This window comes from Aotus nancymaae, unplaced genomic scaffold (genome assembly GCF_030222135.1).
Source record: "Aotus nancymaae isolate 86718 unplaced genomic scaffold, 86718_ANA_hifiasm-v0.15.2.pri h1tg000076l, whole genome shotgun sequence".
Lineage (NCBI taxonomy): Eukaryota > Metazoa > Chordata > Mammalia > Primates > Aotidae > Aotus > Aotus nancymaae.
In genome coordinates this window covers 12,167,311-12,182,255 of record NW_026988491.1, presented here as the reverse complement: position 1 = coordinate 12,182,255, position 14,945 = coordinate 12,167,311, and the positions used below count along the sequence as shown (strand labels likewise).

Here is a 14,945-nt window from a genome sequence, read left to right as displayed (position 1 = left end):
GAGGCCGAGGCGGGTGGATCACGAGGTCAAGAGATCGAGACCATCCTGGTCAACATGGTGAAACCCCGTCTCTACTAAAAATGCAAAAAATTATCTGGGCATGGTGGTGCGTGCCTGTAATCCCAGCTACTTGAGAGGTTGAGGCAGGAGAATTGCCTGAACCCAGGAGGCGGAGGTTGCGGTGAGCCGAGATCGCGCCATTGCACTCCAGCCTGGGTAACAAGAGCGAAACTCCGTCTAAAAAAAAAATATATATATATATATATATATATATACACACAAAAAATTCATCTGGTGTGGTGGCGAGTGCCTGTAATCCCAGCTACTCTGGAGACTGAGGCAGGAGTGCCTTCCTTGCTTGAACCCAAGAGGTGGAGGTGTTATGGTGAGCTGAGATCACACCATTGCTCTCCAGCCTGGGTGACAGAGCAAGACTCTGTCTCAAAGAAAAAAAAAAGGAAAGTGAGATTTGCCAAGCCTACCCAACCCACCATGCCTAGGAGACTGTGCCTTGGGGTTGTGGGGGAGCTCAGTGATGCTCTGATTCTAAGCCTTCTGGAACAGAAACTGGGGCTGGCAATGGGGTGACAGGGTCATCACCCAAACCCATATTCCCAGTGTTAGGGCGGGATCATCTGCCCAGGGATGAGGGCCAGCAGATTCCAGCCTCGTCCCTTGGTTGCCCATACACTCTAGCAAAGTGGGGTACATGGCCTGAGCCCGCAAAGCCAGGATGCCTCGAGAAGCCCACAGGCTCAGCTGGGCCTGGTACAGATCCAGGAGTCGCTTCATCAGTCAGAGCCCATTTCTTCCCCTTCCAGTTGGAGTAATAGCACCTCAAAAGTGGTGCAGGGAGCTGGGTACAGTGACGTGCACCTGTGGTCCCAGCTACTCAGGAGGCTGAGGTAGGAGGATTGCCTGAGCCCAGGAGGCATACTGAGGCTGCAGTATGCCATGATCATGTCTGTGAACAACCACTGCACTCCAACCTGGGCAGCATAGCAAGACCCCATCTCTAAAAAAAAAAAAGGCCATGCACAAGGGCTGGGAAACCAGCATCCACTAACGTTTACCATATGCCAGGTATTGAAACTGGCTTCTTTCATGCAAGAACTCATTTAATCTCCACTTGATCTCAGCCAGAAGGCAGAGAATCGACTGGTCTTTGGAACAACCCTTTGATAAGCTGTATGCGTTATCCCCCTTGTATAAAGGAATAAGCTGAGGCTCAGAGAGGTCAGTTAACATGCAGGTCCCACAGCTGGCAGCCCCTTGTTTTCTGACTCCAAATATCTTTCTAGCTGATGAAGGCAAATGAGGGAGGCCTCGTATTCTTCCCTCTACCTCCCTGTCTTCTGCCCCTGTCACCACACACACATTGGTCTGTCCTTGCCTCTTTCCCCCTTGATGTCATTTATGCAACATCTTTGGAGTACCTGCTGTGTGCTGGGGCCACTAGGCTGAAAGCAGTTCCAGGGCAGGGACTGATTTTTTTTTTTTTTTTTCTAAAATGGAGTTTCGCTCCAGCCAGTGGTCACTGGCCCTCCTACTGTGTGCCAAACTGTCTGTGCTTGGTCTGGGGGATCCGATAGAAGACATCATTAGAACTGAAGAGGTACCTGTGGACAAGGCGAATGGAAGTGAAGGAAGGCACCCCCCCACCGCGTGCACGCACGCACGTGTACACACACACACACACACGTGTACACACACACACACACACACACACACACACGAGGCTGGTTCAGAGGGAGCAGAGGCCTTTATTGGGGGCCATGGGCTGGCTGGTTTCAGTCAAAGGCCACACACTTGATCTTGAAGTCACCGTCAGCTGCCATGTAGTTGATGGCCTCCAGGTTGAGGCGGTTGGGGAACTTGAATTCGTATCCATCTGGCAGTTTGATGGTCAGGTCTGCCTGGTCGAAGCTGATACACACCTGGGGGTGGGGGAGGGGAGTGAGCCGGATTTTTCCAGAACCTACTCCTCATGCGGCCCTGACACTTTGTGGCTGAGCCTGAGGAGGTGCATTTTTAATAATTTTTCTTTTTTTTTTAACTCTAATCCCATGACATTTTTTAATTTTTATTTTTGGAGATGGAGGAGTCTGTCACCCAGGCTGGAGTGCAGTGGCACCATCTTGGCTCACTGCAACCTCCGCCTCCCGGGTTCAAGCAATTCTTTCGCTTCAGCCTCCCACGTAGTTGGGATTACAGGCATGTGCTACCATGCCCAGCTAATTTTGTATTTTTAGTAGAGACGAGGTTTCTCCATGTTGGTCAGCCTGGTCTCAAACTCCAGACCTCAAGTGATCTGCCCACCTCAGCCTCCCAAAGTGCTGGGATTACAGGTGTTAGCCACCGCACATGGCCTTTTTTTTTTTTTTTTTGAGACAGGGTCTCATTCTGTCACCCAGGCTGAAGTGCAGTGGCACAATCTCAATTTATCTGAGGCTCAAGTGATCCTCCCACCTCAGCCTCCCAAGTAGCTGGGACTACAGGCCAGCATCATCACGCCCAGCTAATTTTTGTATTTTTAATAGACACAGGGTTAGCCACCATGTTAACCAGGCTGGTCTCGAACTCCTGACCCCAAATGATCTGCCCGTCTCAGCCTCCCAGAATGCTGGGATTACAGGCATGAGCCACCGCGCCTGGCCCCTCCTTTGTTTTATTCTAACTAACCACTTAGATTCAAAGAGGGGCTGACACTGGCCATCACACAGGAAGGGAGAAAAGAGGACGGGAAAGAGAGCAGGTAGGGCCCAAGGTCTCCAGTCACTAACCCAGCCCCGCCGCAGCCCACCCAGCCCCTGTCCCTGGTCCGCAGCCCACCTCTGCGATGCTCCCAGGCTGGAAGGGAAAAGCAGCCTCCCGCTGCTCGGCCCCCCAGGCGCCGCCGTCCTTGCTGTTGCATACGATGGTGTTGGCGTCCCCGTGGGCGTTGAAGCGAGGGTTGAAGTGTAGGCACAAGTTGTTGCTGTCTTTGCCCAGGTTCAGCACGAAGCTGGGGGGTAACAGGAGGGCTTGAGGCCACCTTGGCCAACTCCAGCCCCACCCACTGACTAGTCTGTCACTCAGTACCCCACGAACGCACCTTGCTGGAAGAACTCATGAACGGAGACAAGAAACCTGGATTCTAGCTCTGGCCCTGCCACCTGCTTACTGTGTGAGCTTGAGCTAGTCCCTGCTCCTCTTCCCCAGTTTCCTCATCTGTACAACGGGGGCTGCACAGGAAGGCTCCCCAGGGCTCCTGCTGTGCTGAAGGCCCAAGATTCTCGTAGTCATTAGCACCCTACACTTTTTGGTCAAGGTCAGAAACTACCTCCAGATGGTGACCTCTGGGAGGTTAAGTGTCCTGTCTCTACATCTCCGTATTCCTGGTGCCCAGCACAAGTGAGGCACATAGGAGATGCTTAGTAATTATGGGGCCAAGGAACAAATAACAATACATTTGTTGAGTGGTGATAATAGCAATCCCTGCCTCTGAGGGTTTGGCTGAAATGAAATTAGTGCAGAAGTGTGCGGCTCTTAACAGTATCAGCTGACCCTCAGCCTCCTCGCCACTGCTCTATTCACTTCCTGCACACAGCCACCTTCCCCTGGACTGTCTTTCTTCCTTTTTTTATTTTTTTGAGACGGAGTCTTGCTCTGTCGCTCAGACTGGAGTGCAGTGGCATGATCTCAGCTCACTGCAACCTCCGCCTCCTGGGTTCAAGTGATTCTTCTGCCTCAGACTACCAAGTAGCTGGGACTACAGGCACTCGCCACCACGCCCGGCTAATTTTTGTATTTTTAGTAGAGACGGGGTTTCATCATTTTGGCCAGGCTGGTCTCGATCTGCTGACCTCGTGATCCGCCCTCACTGGCCTCCCAAAGTGCTGGAATTACAGGAGTGAGCCACCGCACCGGCCAACCCCCGTTTATCTAACAAACTGAGGCTAGGTGAGGTTGGTTGACTGGTCCAAGGTCACATAACTGCTGAGAAAATAAGGTAGTCGGCTGAAAGAACGAGGAGTGAAGGAAGGACCGAAGGACAGAGCGAGTGAATGAATGAGCAGAAGCAGGAAGGAGGGACTCAGAGGGAAGTCTCACTCCTCTCCCCGCCCTCCCCAGCAGGTCCAGCCCAGCCTGTAAAGCGGTGGGGGCGGGGGAGCCAAGGTATTGCAGATGACGAGGCCACAGCTGGTTTAGTTTAAGAGGCTACAGCAGGGAGGGAGCGGGGGAGGGGGCGGCAATGTGGGGGCGCCCAGACCCTGCGGGGGAAGTGAGTCACCCAGAAAACGCGGCATCCGCGGCCGGCCGTTAACCCACTCCCCGCCAGGGAGGAGACGTGGGCTTGGCCGGCCACACCCTCCCGGCTGCACCAAGCCCCCCTCCCTGCTGCCCACCACCCCACCTTCACCTCTCACCTCTTGGCGTCAGGGGCCACCTCGCCCCGCACTCGGAGGCACTCCCCAGGTTTGAGATTCAGGTTGCTGGCCTCGAGACCCTGCACAGACAAGCCCCCCGCCCAGTCGGGTTAGAGGACAACGCCTCCACGGCCCCGCAGTATCTAGGGGTGGCTGGGGGTGGGAGTGGGGTTGTTCCCGCTCTGCATCCTCTGACCAAGCCAAGGGGCTGCCTGGGGACGAGATCCGGCTGTGATTTCTAGCCTCTGATGCTCTACGTGGTCCTGGGAAAGTCCCTATTCCCAACGGGGTCGGCTTGAATCTGTAACGTGAACCAGGTTCTAGAAGTCAGGCTCAAGGAGATTTTGCAGATTGGTTTGGGGATTTTGGACTCTGAGTGGCCTGAGAGGTGGGGTGCTCTGTCCCATTGTAGATGGAGAGGATCAGGCTGGGGAGGGGCCGACACTTGCCCACGGTCACACTGAATGAAGGGGGCTGCCCCTCTGCTGGAAAGGAAGTGGCCAGGGGCGACCCCACCATTCTCCTTCAAGCCCCCCTCTGCGAAGAGGCCCAGAGGCTAGGGAGGAGACCCTGAAGAACGTGGCCCCGCTGCATTAGGGAGGATAGCCTGTGGGCTGGCTCAGGGTTAACAAGATTGAGCAAGCTGCTTGGCACTGCTGCTCCCCGGCACCCCGACAGGGTGGGCAAGAGTTAACTGGTGTGAGTGGTTCCTTCTGCCAGAAACTTGAACCCTTTCCCTGAGGCCCAAGTAAGAATCTCACCTCCTTGCCACCCCAACCTCCCAGCTCGGGGGTGGCGGTAGGGAATTTCCCCGCCCATCCCCCACCAAACTGGACGCACCACTCTCCACCCCCGACCTAGGAAGGCCCATCCTGGGCAGCCTGTCTCGGGTCCTGGCGACTTTTCAGCGTTCTCTGGAGCAGAGAGTGACTCTCTGCCCTGGCCTGGTGCCTGGGACAGCTGCAAGGGGGAGGGGACAGGAGGCTCTCTGGGGTGGAGGAGGGGGAAAGGGATAGTGGCCTGGGTGTCCCCCAGTTGGCCACACCCTTCTCACTCCCACTTCTCAGAGAGCTGCGTAATGTCAACCCTGGGCCGAAATAACTGTGCTTTCAGACCCTGGAGGAATCCAGACAATTCTCTTTTTTTTTTTTCTATTATTATTATTATTTTTTTAAAGATGGGGTTTCACCATGATGGCCAGGCTGGTCTTGAACTCCTGACCTCAGGTGATCCACCCACCTCGGCCTCCCAAAGTGCTAGGATTACAAAGCGTGAGCCACCGTGCCCGGCTAAGACAATTCTTAACGCAGAGAAGGCCTCGAGGGACCATGGCGCCCACCCCCATTTTACAGATGTGGCCACTGAGGTCCAGAAAAGATAAGCCACTGGTTCCAGGACACACAGCTGGGACTCGAACCCAGCTCCCGATCTGCCCAACTCTCCTCCGGCCATCAGCCCCTGCCCTATCCCCTGGACCTTGGGGTAGGGTCCCAACACTCACACAAGCCATGATTGAGGGCAGTAGGATGTTCGCGGGACAGGCGCACCAGCTGTCTGAAGGCTCCACCGGAGAGAGATGGGTCCCGGGCGCTCCCACCCTTTTAACTGGACCTGACCTGGTGAGCCCCGCCCCCCTGGAAGTTCAGCCAATTGCAAGTCAGGACAGGGCTGAGGGGGCCACCAGGGGCGGAGTCTATGGAATTTTTAAGCCAGTTCTGGAGCAGAGGTGACCAATCAGAGTGGCGAGCTCCTGCCCTCGCCGGAGTCCAAGCTCCACCTCCTAGTCTCCTTCATCCTTCTCCACCTCTCCTCCCCACCCCCCACCAAAATTGTGCTGTGGCAGAGATTGGGGGGAGCCAGTGGAAAATAGTTTGATGATGAGCTAGGCCCACGAGTTGGCGGGAAGGGGCCTGTGGCCAGGAGGCTGGGCTCAGGGGGTGCCCAGAGATGATGGCTGAGGAGGTGCAGGGTCCTTCAGGGAATCAGAGCTGGGGGAGGCCAGGCCGCACCCAGGCAGGCCCAGGGCGTGGCTCCTGCTGCGCGCGTGTCTGCAGAGGGCCACTGACTTAACCATAGGCCCCGGCCCCACCCGGACCTTCCCCGGAAGCAAGGACTGCGGCTGCTGCAGCGCTCGCTCGCTTTGCTAAGGCTAAAGAAAGGCTGGGCTGCGCGCCAAGCCTGAGGCTGCAGGGCTGGGCTCCCTTCAGGGGCCTGCAGGGGATAGTCAAAGCGCCCTAGCCTGACAGCTTCTGGCCTGGGAGTGTCAAGCCTGGGAGATGGTCCAGGGTGGTCCAGGACAGGAGGGGGTGGGGTCCTAGTTCTGAGCACCCTGTCCTCTATCTTTTTTATTTTTATTTATTTATATATTTATATTTATTTTTTTATTTTATTTTTTTAAGAGACAGAGTCTCGCTATGTCGCCCAGGCTGGAGTGCAGTGGCTATTCACAGGCGCAATCCCACTACTGATCAGCACGGGAGTTTTGACCTGCTCCGTTTCCGACCTGGGCCAGTTCACCCCTCCTTAGGCAACCTGGTGGTCCCCCGCTCCCGGGAGGTCACCATATTGATGCCGAACTTAGTGCGGACACCCGGCCGGCAGAGCACATTGCAGCCCAGAACTCCTGGGCTCAAGCGATCCTCCCACCTCAGCCTCCCGAGTAGCTGGGACTACAGGCACGCGCCACTGCGCCCGGCCTATATATTTATTTTTGAAATGAAGTCTCACTCTGTCACCCAGGCTGGAGTGCAGTGGTGTGATCTCTGCTCATTGCAACTTCTGTCTCCCAGGTTCAAGCGATTCTCCTGTCTCAGCCTCCCAAGAAGCCGGGACCACAGGCCCCCAGCCACCACGCCCAGCTAATTTTTGTATTTTTAGTAGAGATGGGGTTTCATCATGTTGGCCAGGTTGTCTCAAACTCCTGAACTCAGGGGATCCACCCTCCCTTGGCCTCCCAAAGTTCTAGGACTACAGGTGTGAGCCACCGCGCCCCACCCCGCTGTCCTCTATCTTCACATCTCTTCTTTGAGGTCCAGCACAGCCCTCCTTTCCCCATCTGTTCAGCAGGTATTTCACTGAGCACCTACTATGTGCCTGGCCCTGGGCTCTCAGGATTCAAAGCTGAACCCCTTCCAGTCCCCACTCCAAAGAGCTCATGGTTGGGGTGGAATCTGACCACGACCAAGTTAAGAAGTAGATGATGATGGCTCTAAGGGAAGCCATGAGAAAGCGCTGCGGTGGGCTGGCAACTAGTTTCATGAGTCAATGAGGTGGGTCGTGAAGGGTAGGCAGAAAATCACCTGGCTTTCCAGCATGGGAGGAAGCTCTGGAATGAGAAGGCCGGGGCTGGGGAATCATGTTCAGGGCATGTGGGGGAAAGATGGGGATGAGGCTAGGAAGCCCACAGGACCTAGATCATGGCGGGTCTCACTGGGCCGAGCACAGGGCTTGGACATTGTTGTACGGGAGGAGGCTGGGGAGCCAGGGTTAGAGGGAGGGTGAGTACTGAGGCCAGATTTGGGCTGTAGAGAAGATCACTGTGGCAGAGAATTGAGGGCGGGTTGGAGGGGTGCTCACCTTTCACTCAGGAACATGGTGGAGGAAGCGGTGAGGGGCGTGCTGGGTGTTTGTCACAGGACCTCCTTCTCCACGTGGCCGTCCCCCTTCTGAAACTGCTAGCACCAAAGAGGGAGGAAGATTCGGACCAGGAGTGACTCACATCTGGAGGCCAGGCCAGCAAACCCACCCTGCCCAACCCTGCCTTCCCACCCCCGGGAGCACCTTCCTCCAGATGCTCAAAGCCTGCCCTGGTACAGGATAAGAGAGGTGGACCCAGAGAGGGGATGGGGTGTACCCCATGAGTGCCCTGCCCTTCCTTCCAGACCAAGTGGCTGCTTGGAAACCAACCACAGCAGCATCATTTTTTCCTCCAGGCCTCCCCAAAACCTCAACCATAGGAAGGGCTGGGTGGGGCCCGGCCCAGCTCCACTGCCCCTCCCCTCTCTGCCAGATCAAGGAATGGAGCATCTCAGGCGAAGTCCTAGAACGAGGGCCAGAGGTGCTTCAGGTGTGGTTCTCACAGGGCTGGGGGCAGGTGGGTGTGGCCGCTTTTCCAGCCCAGTAGTTGGGTTCTTGTGGCCTCAGGAGCTGCTCCTACAGCCTCCTCCACCCTGGAAAATGACCCCAGCGCCGGGGAGTGTTTGCTGTTGGATGGAGGGACTGTTCACTTCTCTAAAGGGTCTGACATGAGTAGGGCTGGCAGCGAGGCAGTGTGGCATAGTGAAGAGATCCCCAGAGAGGCCTATTTGGGAGTCTAGAGACTCGGGTGCTGGCCCCGCTTGCTATATCCCCCGAGAGTCTCCTGGCAAGCTGCTTCTCCCCACTTGCCTCTGTTAAAACGCACGCTCTGGGCCGGGCGCGGTGGCTCAAGCCTGTAATCCCAGCACTTTGGGAGGCCGAGGCAGGTGGATCACGAGGTCAAGAGATCGAGACCATCCTGGTCAACATTGTGAAACCCCGTCTCTACTAATACAAAAAAAATTAGCTGGGCATGGTGGCGCGTGCCTGTAGTCCCAGCTACTCAGGAGGCTGAGGCAGGAGAATTGCCTGAACCCAGGAGGCGGAGGTTGCGGTGAGCCGAGATCGCGCCATTGCACTCCAGCCTGGGTAACAAGAGCGAAACTCCGTCTCAAAAAAAAAAAAAAAAAAACGCACGCTCTGAATGAAGAGACCCCCCAAACAGGCTTTGTGTGAGCAACATGGCTATTTATTCACCAGGGTGCAGGCAGGCTGGGGCCAAAAATGGAGTCAGCAAAGGGAGGTGGGATACGACTTGGTTTTATAGGTTTGGGGTGAACAGTGGAAAGTTACAGAATTTATAGTTGGCAGTTTCTTGCAAGCTGGGAGGGGGTCGTAGGGGGTGGAGTCATGAGGTTGGCCAAGGTCAGTTACAAGGTCCAATGGCCTTGTCAGCTGAGGCTGAAATAAGAAACAATAGGTCGTCTTAGGTTAGTTAGGCGCCGCAGGGGTGGATCCTTCTTCCTTCCAGCTACTTCAAGTTTTCTAATTCTGGAAGGCCCTCCAGAGGTGTACGAGTGATTCATGGGGTCGCCATACCTTACAGCCTCAGTCTCCCTATCTGTAAACTGGGGAGATGAAATCCTGCTTTCCCTGCACGAGGTGAATACAGGCTGGAACTGAGGTCTGTTGTACTAAAAAGATGATTCATTGCTTCATGGAGGCTCAGAATGTTTTCACTTCCTTCTTGTCTCTTTTCCCAGGCTCTTACCTTCCCCGGGTCTTTGCAGCACCTCTGGGAGGTCTACCTGTCATCCCCGACTGGTCCCCAATAGTCTCCTCTTGCCTAGGTTGGGGCAAGAAGTGTCTCCAGATTCCAGTGTCCTCTGTGACGGGAGCTGTGGTTTTCCTGGCCAGGAGGGAAGGCAGGGACACAGGGGCATCGTGGGCCTCTTCCCGCAAGTCCTCAGGGCCTCCTAGTGGCAGCACCCACTTATCTTGCTAGGCCCTGTGCCCGGCGCCTTGCTTTCATTATCTCCCCTCTCCCCTACTTTGGGTCTGCCAACTTGGTTGAATTTCTGCACAGTGAAGTGAAGCTGCAGTTAAAATCAGAAGAGCCGGGCACAGTGGCTCACACCTGTAATCCCAGCACTTTAGGAGCCTGAGCTGGGTGGATCAGGAGTTCGAGGTCAGGAGTTCGAGACCAGCCTGGCCAACATGGCGAAAACCCATCTCTACTAAAAATACAAAAATTAGCCGAGTGCAGTGGTGGGTGCCTGTAATCCCAGCTACTCGGGAGGCTGAGGCAGGGAGAATTTCTTGAACACAGGAGGTGAAGGTTGCAGCGAGCCAAGATTGAGGCACTGCACTCCAGCCTGGGTGACACAGCAAGACTCCATCTCAAAAAAAAAAAAAAAAAAAAAGAGAAGTGAGTTCTGATTTGGGGACTGAATGGCTGCGACTGTACCTGAGGTCCTGGACTTCTTTGAACCTGTTTCTAGGCCTGATAGGTGGGAATAAGGCTGCTGCTTGGAAGATTACAGGAGCGATGTGTAAGGAGGGGCTCGATGTTAGTGCTCCCTCCTATGTCCCGCAAGGCCAAGGCCACCACTCCAGGGATTCTCCTCCCCACTAACTGTCCTGAAATCGAGACAGCCAGTTCTCTGGAATTCCTTCGTCCTAGGCTGGATCTTGGCTGCTGCATAAGAAATAGGCTCAGCTTGGTCCAGACAGGTCATCCAGGCCAGCGCGGCCCTTCCCGCCCTGCCAGGAACATGGGGTGGAGGTGAGGAAAGGGAGGCTGCACCTCGTTCAGCCGGGGGTGTTGAGGAGGGCGGCCCACAGAGGCACCATCCACACCCACAGCCAACCTGGCTGCTTCAGCCAGGGAAGGTAGGGGAGGTCAGAGCCAGCTCCTGAGTCCTAGAAGTCAAAGCGGGGAGGAACCCTGAGACACTGTGCCTGATCTGCTCCCCATTTAATGATGCAGTGTAATGTCGGGGAAACCACCCAGAAATGGTGGCCATTGGACCAAGGTCACAAAGGGAGCTAGGGCCGACCCACTTTCATCTGCTGAGCCAACGATACCTGGGCTTGAAAAGCTGTATTTTCCCTCCTGCTCTATGAAGGTGGGGGATGTCCCTGGCAACCTGGGCCGTTTCCCAGCCAGGTGGCACTACAGCCCACGCCCTCAAGCCAGCTTATCCATTCTCACCTCCCAGCCTTTGTCAGGACAGCCCCCTCCACACCTGCCTTTGGCCTTCCCACTGCTTGGCTGTACATCTTCTGACTGCAGGCTCCGCCCTCCTCTCAGGTAAGGTCTAGGTGGGGGCGAGTCCCTTTCATTAGCCCTGGCCAGGCTCAGGCCTGCTGTTACAATGCTTTTAGCATCTTATTTTATATTTATTTTATACTTATTTTATGATTTTACTTTTGAGACAGGGTCCCACTCTGTCACCCAGGCTGGAGTGGATCATAGCTCACTGTAACCTCAAACTCCTGGGCTCAAGCAATCCTCCTGACTCAGCCTCCTGAGGAGTTTGGACTGACTACAGGTGTGCACCACTGCACTTGACTAATTTATTTTTACTTTCAGAGACACAGGGTCTTGTTATGCTGCTCAGGCTGATCTCGAACTCCTGGCCTCAAGCAATCCTCCCATCTTGGCTTCCCAAAATGCTGGGATTACAGGTGTGAGGCACTGTGCTCAGTGAGTATTTTATTTTGAAAATAATTGGCCGGGCGCGGTGGCTCACGCCTGTAATCCCAGAACTTTGGGAGGCCTAGGCGGGTGGATCACGAGGTCAAGAGATCGAGACCATCCTGGTCAACATGGTGAAACCCCGTCTCTACTAATACAAAAAAAAATGAGCTGGGCATGGTGGCGCGTGCCTGTAATTCCAGCTACTCAGGAGGCTGAGGCAGGAGAATTGCCTGAACCCAGGAGGCGGAGGTTGCGGTGAGCCGAGATCGCGCCATTGCACTCCAGCCTGGGTAACAAGAGCGAAATTCCGTCTCAAAAAAAAAAAAAAAAAAAAAAAAAAAAGAAAATAATTGTAGACACACAGGAAACTTAAAATCTTTTCAAGAGTTTAGAAAATATCTGGCCAGGTGTGGTGGCTCAGACCTGTAATCCCAGCACTTTGGGAGGCCAAGGTGGGTGGGTGATCACTTGAGGCCAGGAGTTCGTCTCGAACTGGTGGGCACAACTGCAATCCCAGTTACTCGGAGGCTGAGGTGGGATAATCGCTTGAACCTGGGAGGCGGAAGTTGCAGTGAGCTGAGATGGCACCACTGCACTTCAGCTGGGGTGACAGAGTGAGACTGTCTCTAAAAAAAAAAAAAAGTAAAAAAAAGCTTAGAAAATATTTGAGATCTGAAGAAAAAAATATATTGGCTCCAAAATACTAAAACTGTAAAGCTGAAATTAGTAAGTGTTTATTGTGTTCAAACTTAATATTAACTTGGATAGTCAGAAAAATTTCATTACACTTGAAAACAACTTTGTAGCTTGTGTCTTCTTACTTCCAAAGCCTTTCCAAGTATTCCTAGAGGTTAGTCCATCTTAAATTAGGTCCTGGTTGCCAAACAATCCCTCAAAGCAAAGTATAAACATACTTCAAAAAATATATATTTAATGTGGGATGTGAGTGGATTTTAATGTTTTGAATGATATATCAGGAAGGTTTTTGGCTGCAAGTAACCGAAAAGTCAATAGAAATTGCTTTAAAATTAAGGAAAACCTCTTCATAAGAAGTCTAGGCCAGGCACAGTAGCTCATCCTGTAATCCCAGCACTTTGGGAGGCTGAGGTTGGGTGCTCACTTGAGCTCAGGAGTTTGAGAACAGTCTGGGCAACATGGTGAAACCCGTCTCTACTAAAAATACAAAAATTAGCCAGGCATCATTGTGCATGCCTGTAGGCCCAGCTACTTGGGTGCTGAGATGGGAGGATTGCTTGAGTCTGGGAGGCACAGGTTGCAGTGAGCTGTGATTGCACCACTGCACTCTAGCTTGGGCAACAATGCAAAACCTTATCTTTTTTTTTTTTTTTTTTTTTTTTTGAGACAGTTTCCCTCTTAATGCCCAGGCTGGAGTACAATGGCACAATCTTGGCTCATCACAACCTCTACCTCCCAGGTTCAAGAAATTCTCCCGCCTCAGCGTCCCGAGTAGCTAGGATTACAGGCATGCGCCATGACGCCAGGCTAATTTTGTATTTTTAGTAGAGACAGAGTTTCTCCATGTTGCTCATGCTGGTCTCGAACTCCCGACCTCAGGTGATCTGCCTGCCTCAGCCTCCCAAAGTGCTGGGATTACAGGCAGGAGCCACCCACCTGGCTAAGATCCAGTCTTAAAAACAAAACAAAAACAACAACAAACAAGTCTGCAGTTGGGAGTTTCTATAGCAGATTTTGTATAGCAGTATCTCAATAAAATCATCAAACATCTAGGTTCTTGTGTAATCCTGGACTGTGGCTGTATAGGCTGTCCTTGCTCTTAGGTTATACAAGCTGAAGTATTTTCGGTGAACTGTATTAGCATCTGTAACATACTCTCAAATGGTTCCGTAAACAAGCTGGGCACAGTGACTCATGCCTGTAATCTCAGTGCTTTGGGAGGCCAAGGCGGGAAGACTGCTGAGCCCAGGAGACGTGGGCTGTAGTGCACTAAGATTGGCATCAATATGGTGACCTCTTGGGGGAGGCAACCACTAGGTTGCCTAGGGAGGAACGAACTGGCCCAGGTCGTTAACAGAGCATGTCAAAACTCCCACAATGATCAGTAGTGGGATCCTTCCAGTGAACAGCCAGTGAGCTCCAGCCTGGGCAACATAGTGAGACCCTGTCTCTAAAACAAAACAAAAAGGAGACCCCATCTCTACAAAAGTAAGTTTTAAAAATTAGCTGGGTGTGGTAGCACGTGCCTGTGCTAGCTACTCAGGAAGCTGAGGCAGGAGGATCACTTGAACCCAGCAGTTAGAGGCTGCAGTGAGCTGTGGCCACGCCACTACACTCTACACTCAGTGAGAGTGAGACCATCTCTAAAACAGTAACAAAAGGTAAACATATATAAAGCAATTAAGCAAACTGGGCAAATACTAACAACTGGTAAATTTAGGTGAAGGATGTAGGGGTATTCATTGTGTTACCCTTGCACCTTTTCTATTAATTTTAAACTTTTCTAAATTACAAGTTGGGGAAAAACAAACCCAACTAGTTCTTCCAGTCTTTCTGCTCTGCTACCTGCAGCAGGGTCACCTGTAAATGCTCAGCCAGACCTCCTGATCACAGAATGGCTGCAACAGCTCCCAGCACCACACCCAAAGCCAAGAGTGACTCCTTCCTCTATGTCCTTTACAAGTGAGGCAAACATTCCCAGAACTCCCTTCATGTTTCATTGGTCAGAAGAATAGCCAATCACTGACCCAGAGGAATCAAATTACTGTGACTGGTTCAGACTCAAGCTTTAAACTCATTAGGACTTAGTGCTCAGAGGCCAAGGACAGTGGCTCACGCCTGTAATCCCAGCACTTTGGGAGGCCAAGGCGGGTGGATCATGAAGTCAGGAGTTTGAGACCAGCCTGGCCAACATGGTGAAACCCCGTCTCTACTAAAAATACAAAAAATTAGCCGGGTATGGTGGCCCACGCCTGTAATCCCAGCTACTCAGGAGGCTGAGGCAGGAGAATCGCCTCAGTGAGCGGAGATTGCAGTGAGCGGAGATCACGCCATTGCACCCCAGCTTGGGCAACAGAGCAAGACTCAGTCTCAAAAAAAAAAAAAAAAAAGGAGCATCTCCCCTGAGCTTCCTGAGGTTGAGACCTCATCTTCCATCTTCCTGTCTTCCTGTCTCCCTCTCAGTGTCTCCAGCATCCTATAGTCAGCCAACACACGTTCAAATCCTGCATAAGGCGAGCACACTGTCCAGCTGTGCACCCTCGGTAAGTTAACATCACACTTCTGACCCCCAATTTCCTGTTGTAAAGGAATAATTCAAACATGCCAGGTTTTCCAAAGCA

General features: G+C 53.1%; 1 protein-coding gene across 1 annotated transcript; it reads right to left on the bottom strand.

Moving 5' to 3' along the window:
- Window positions 1-1,743: 1,743 nt before the first annotated feature.
- On the bottom strand, window positions 1,744-6,019 carry LGALS1 (galectin 1). Its single transcript, XM_012458917.3, has 4 exons — window positions 5,911-6,019; window positions 4,410-4,489; window positions 2,833-3,004; window positions 1,744-1,937 (listed from the first exon to the last, which is right to left on the bottom strand). The coding sequence occupies exons 1-4, from the start codon at window positions 5,917-5,919 to the stop codon at window positions 1,791-1,793; spliced, it is 408 nt and encodes a 135-aa protein (XP_012314340.1). The 5' UTR covers window positions 5,920-6,019; the 3' UTR covers window positions 1,744-1,790.
- Between the last annotated feature and the right edge of the window lie 8,926 nt (window positions 6,020-14,945).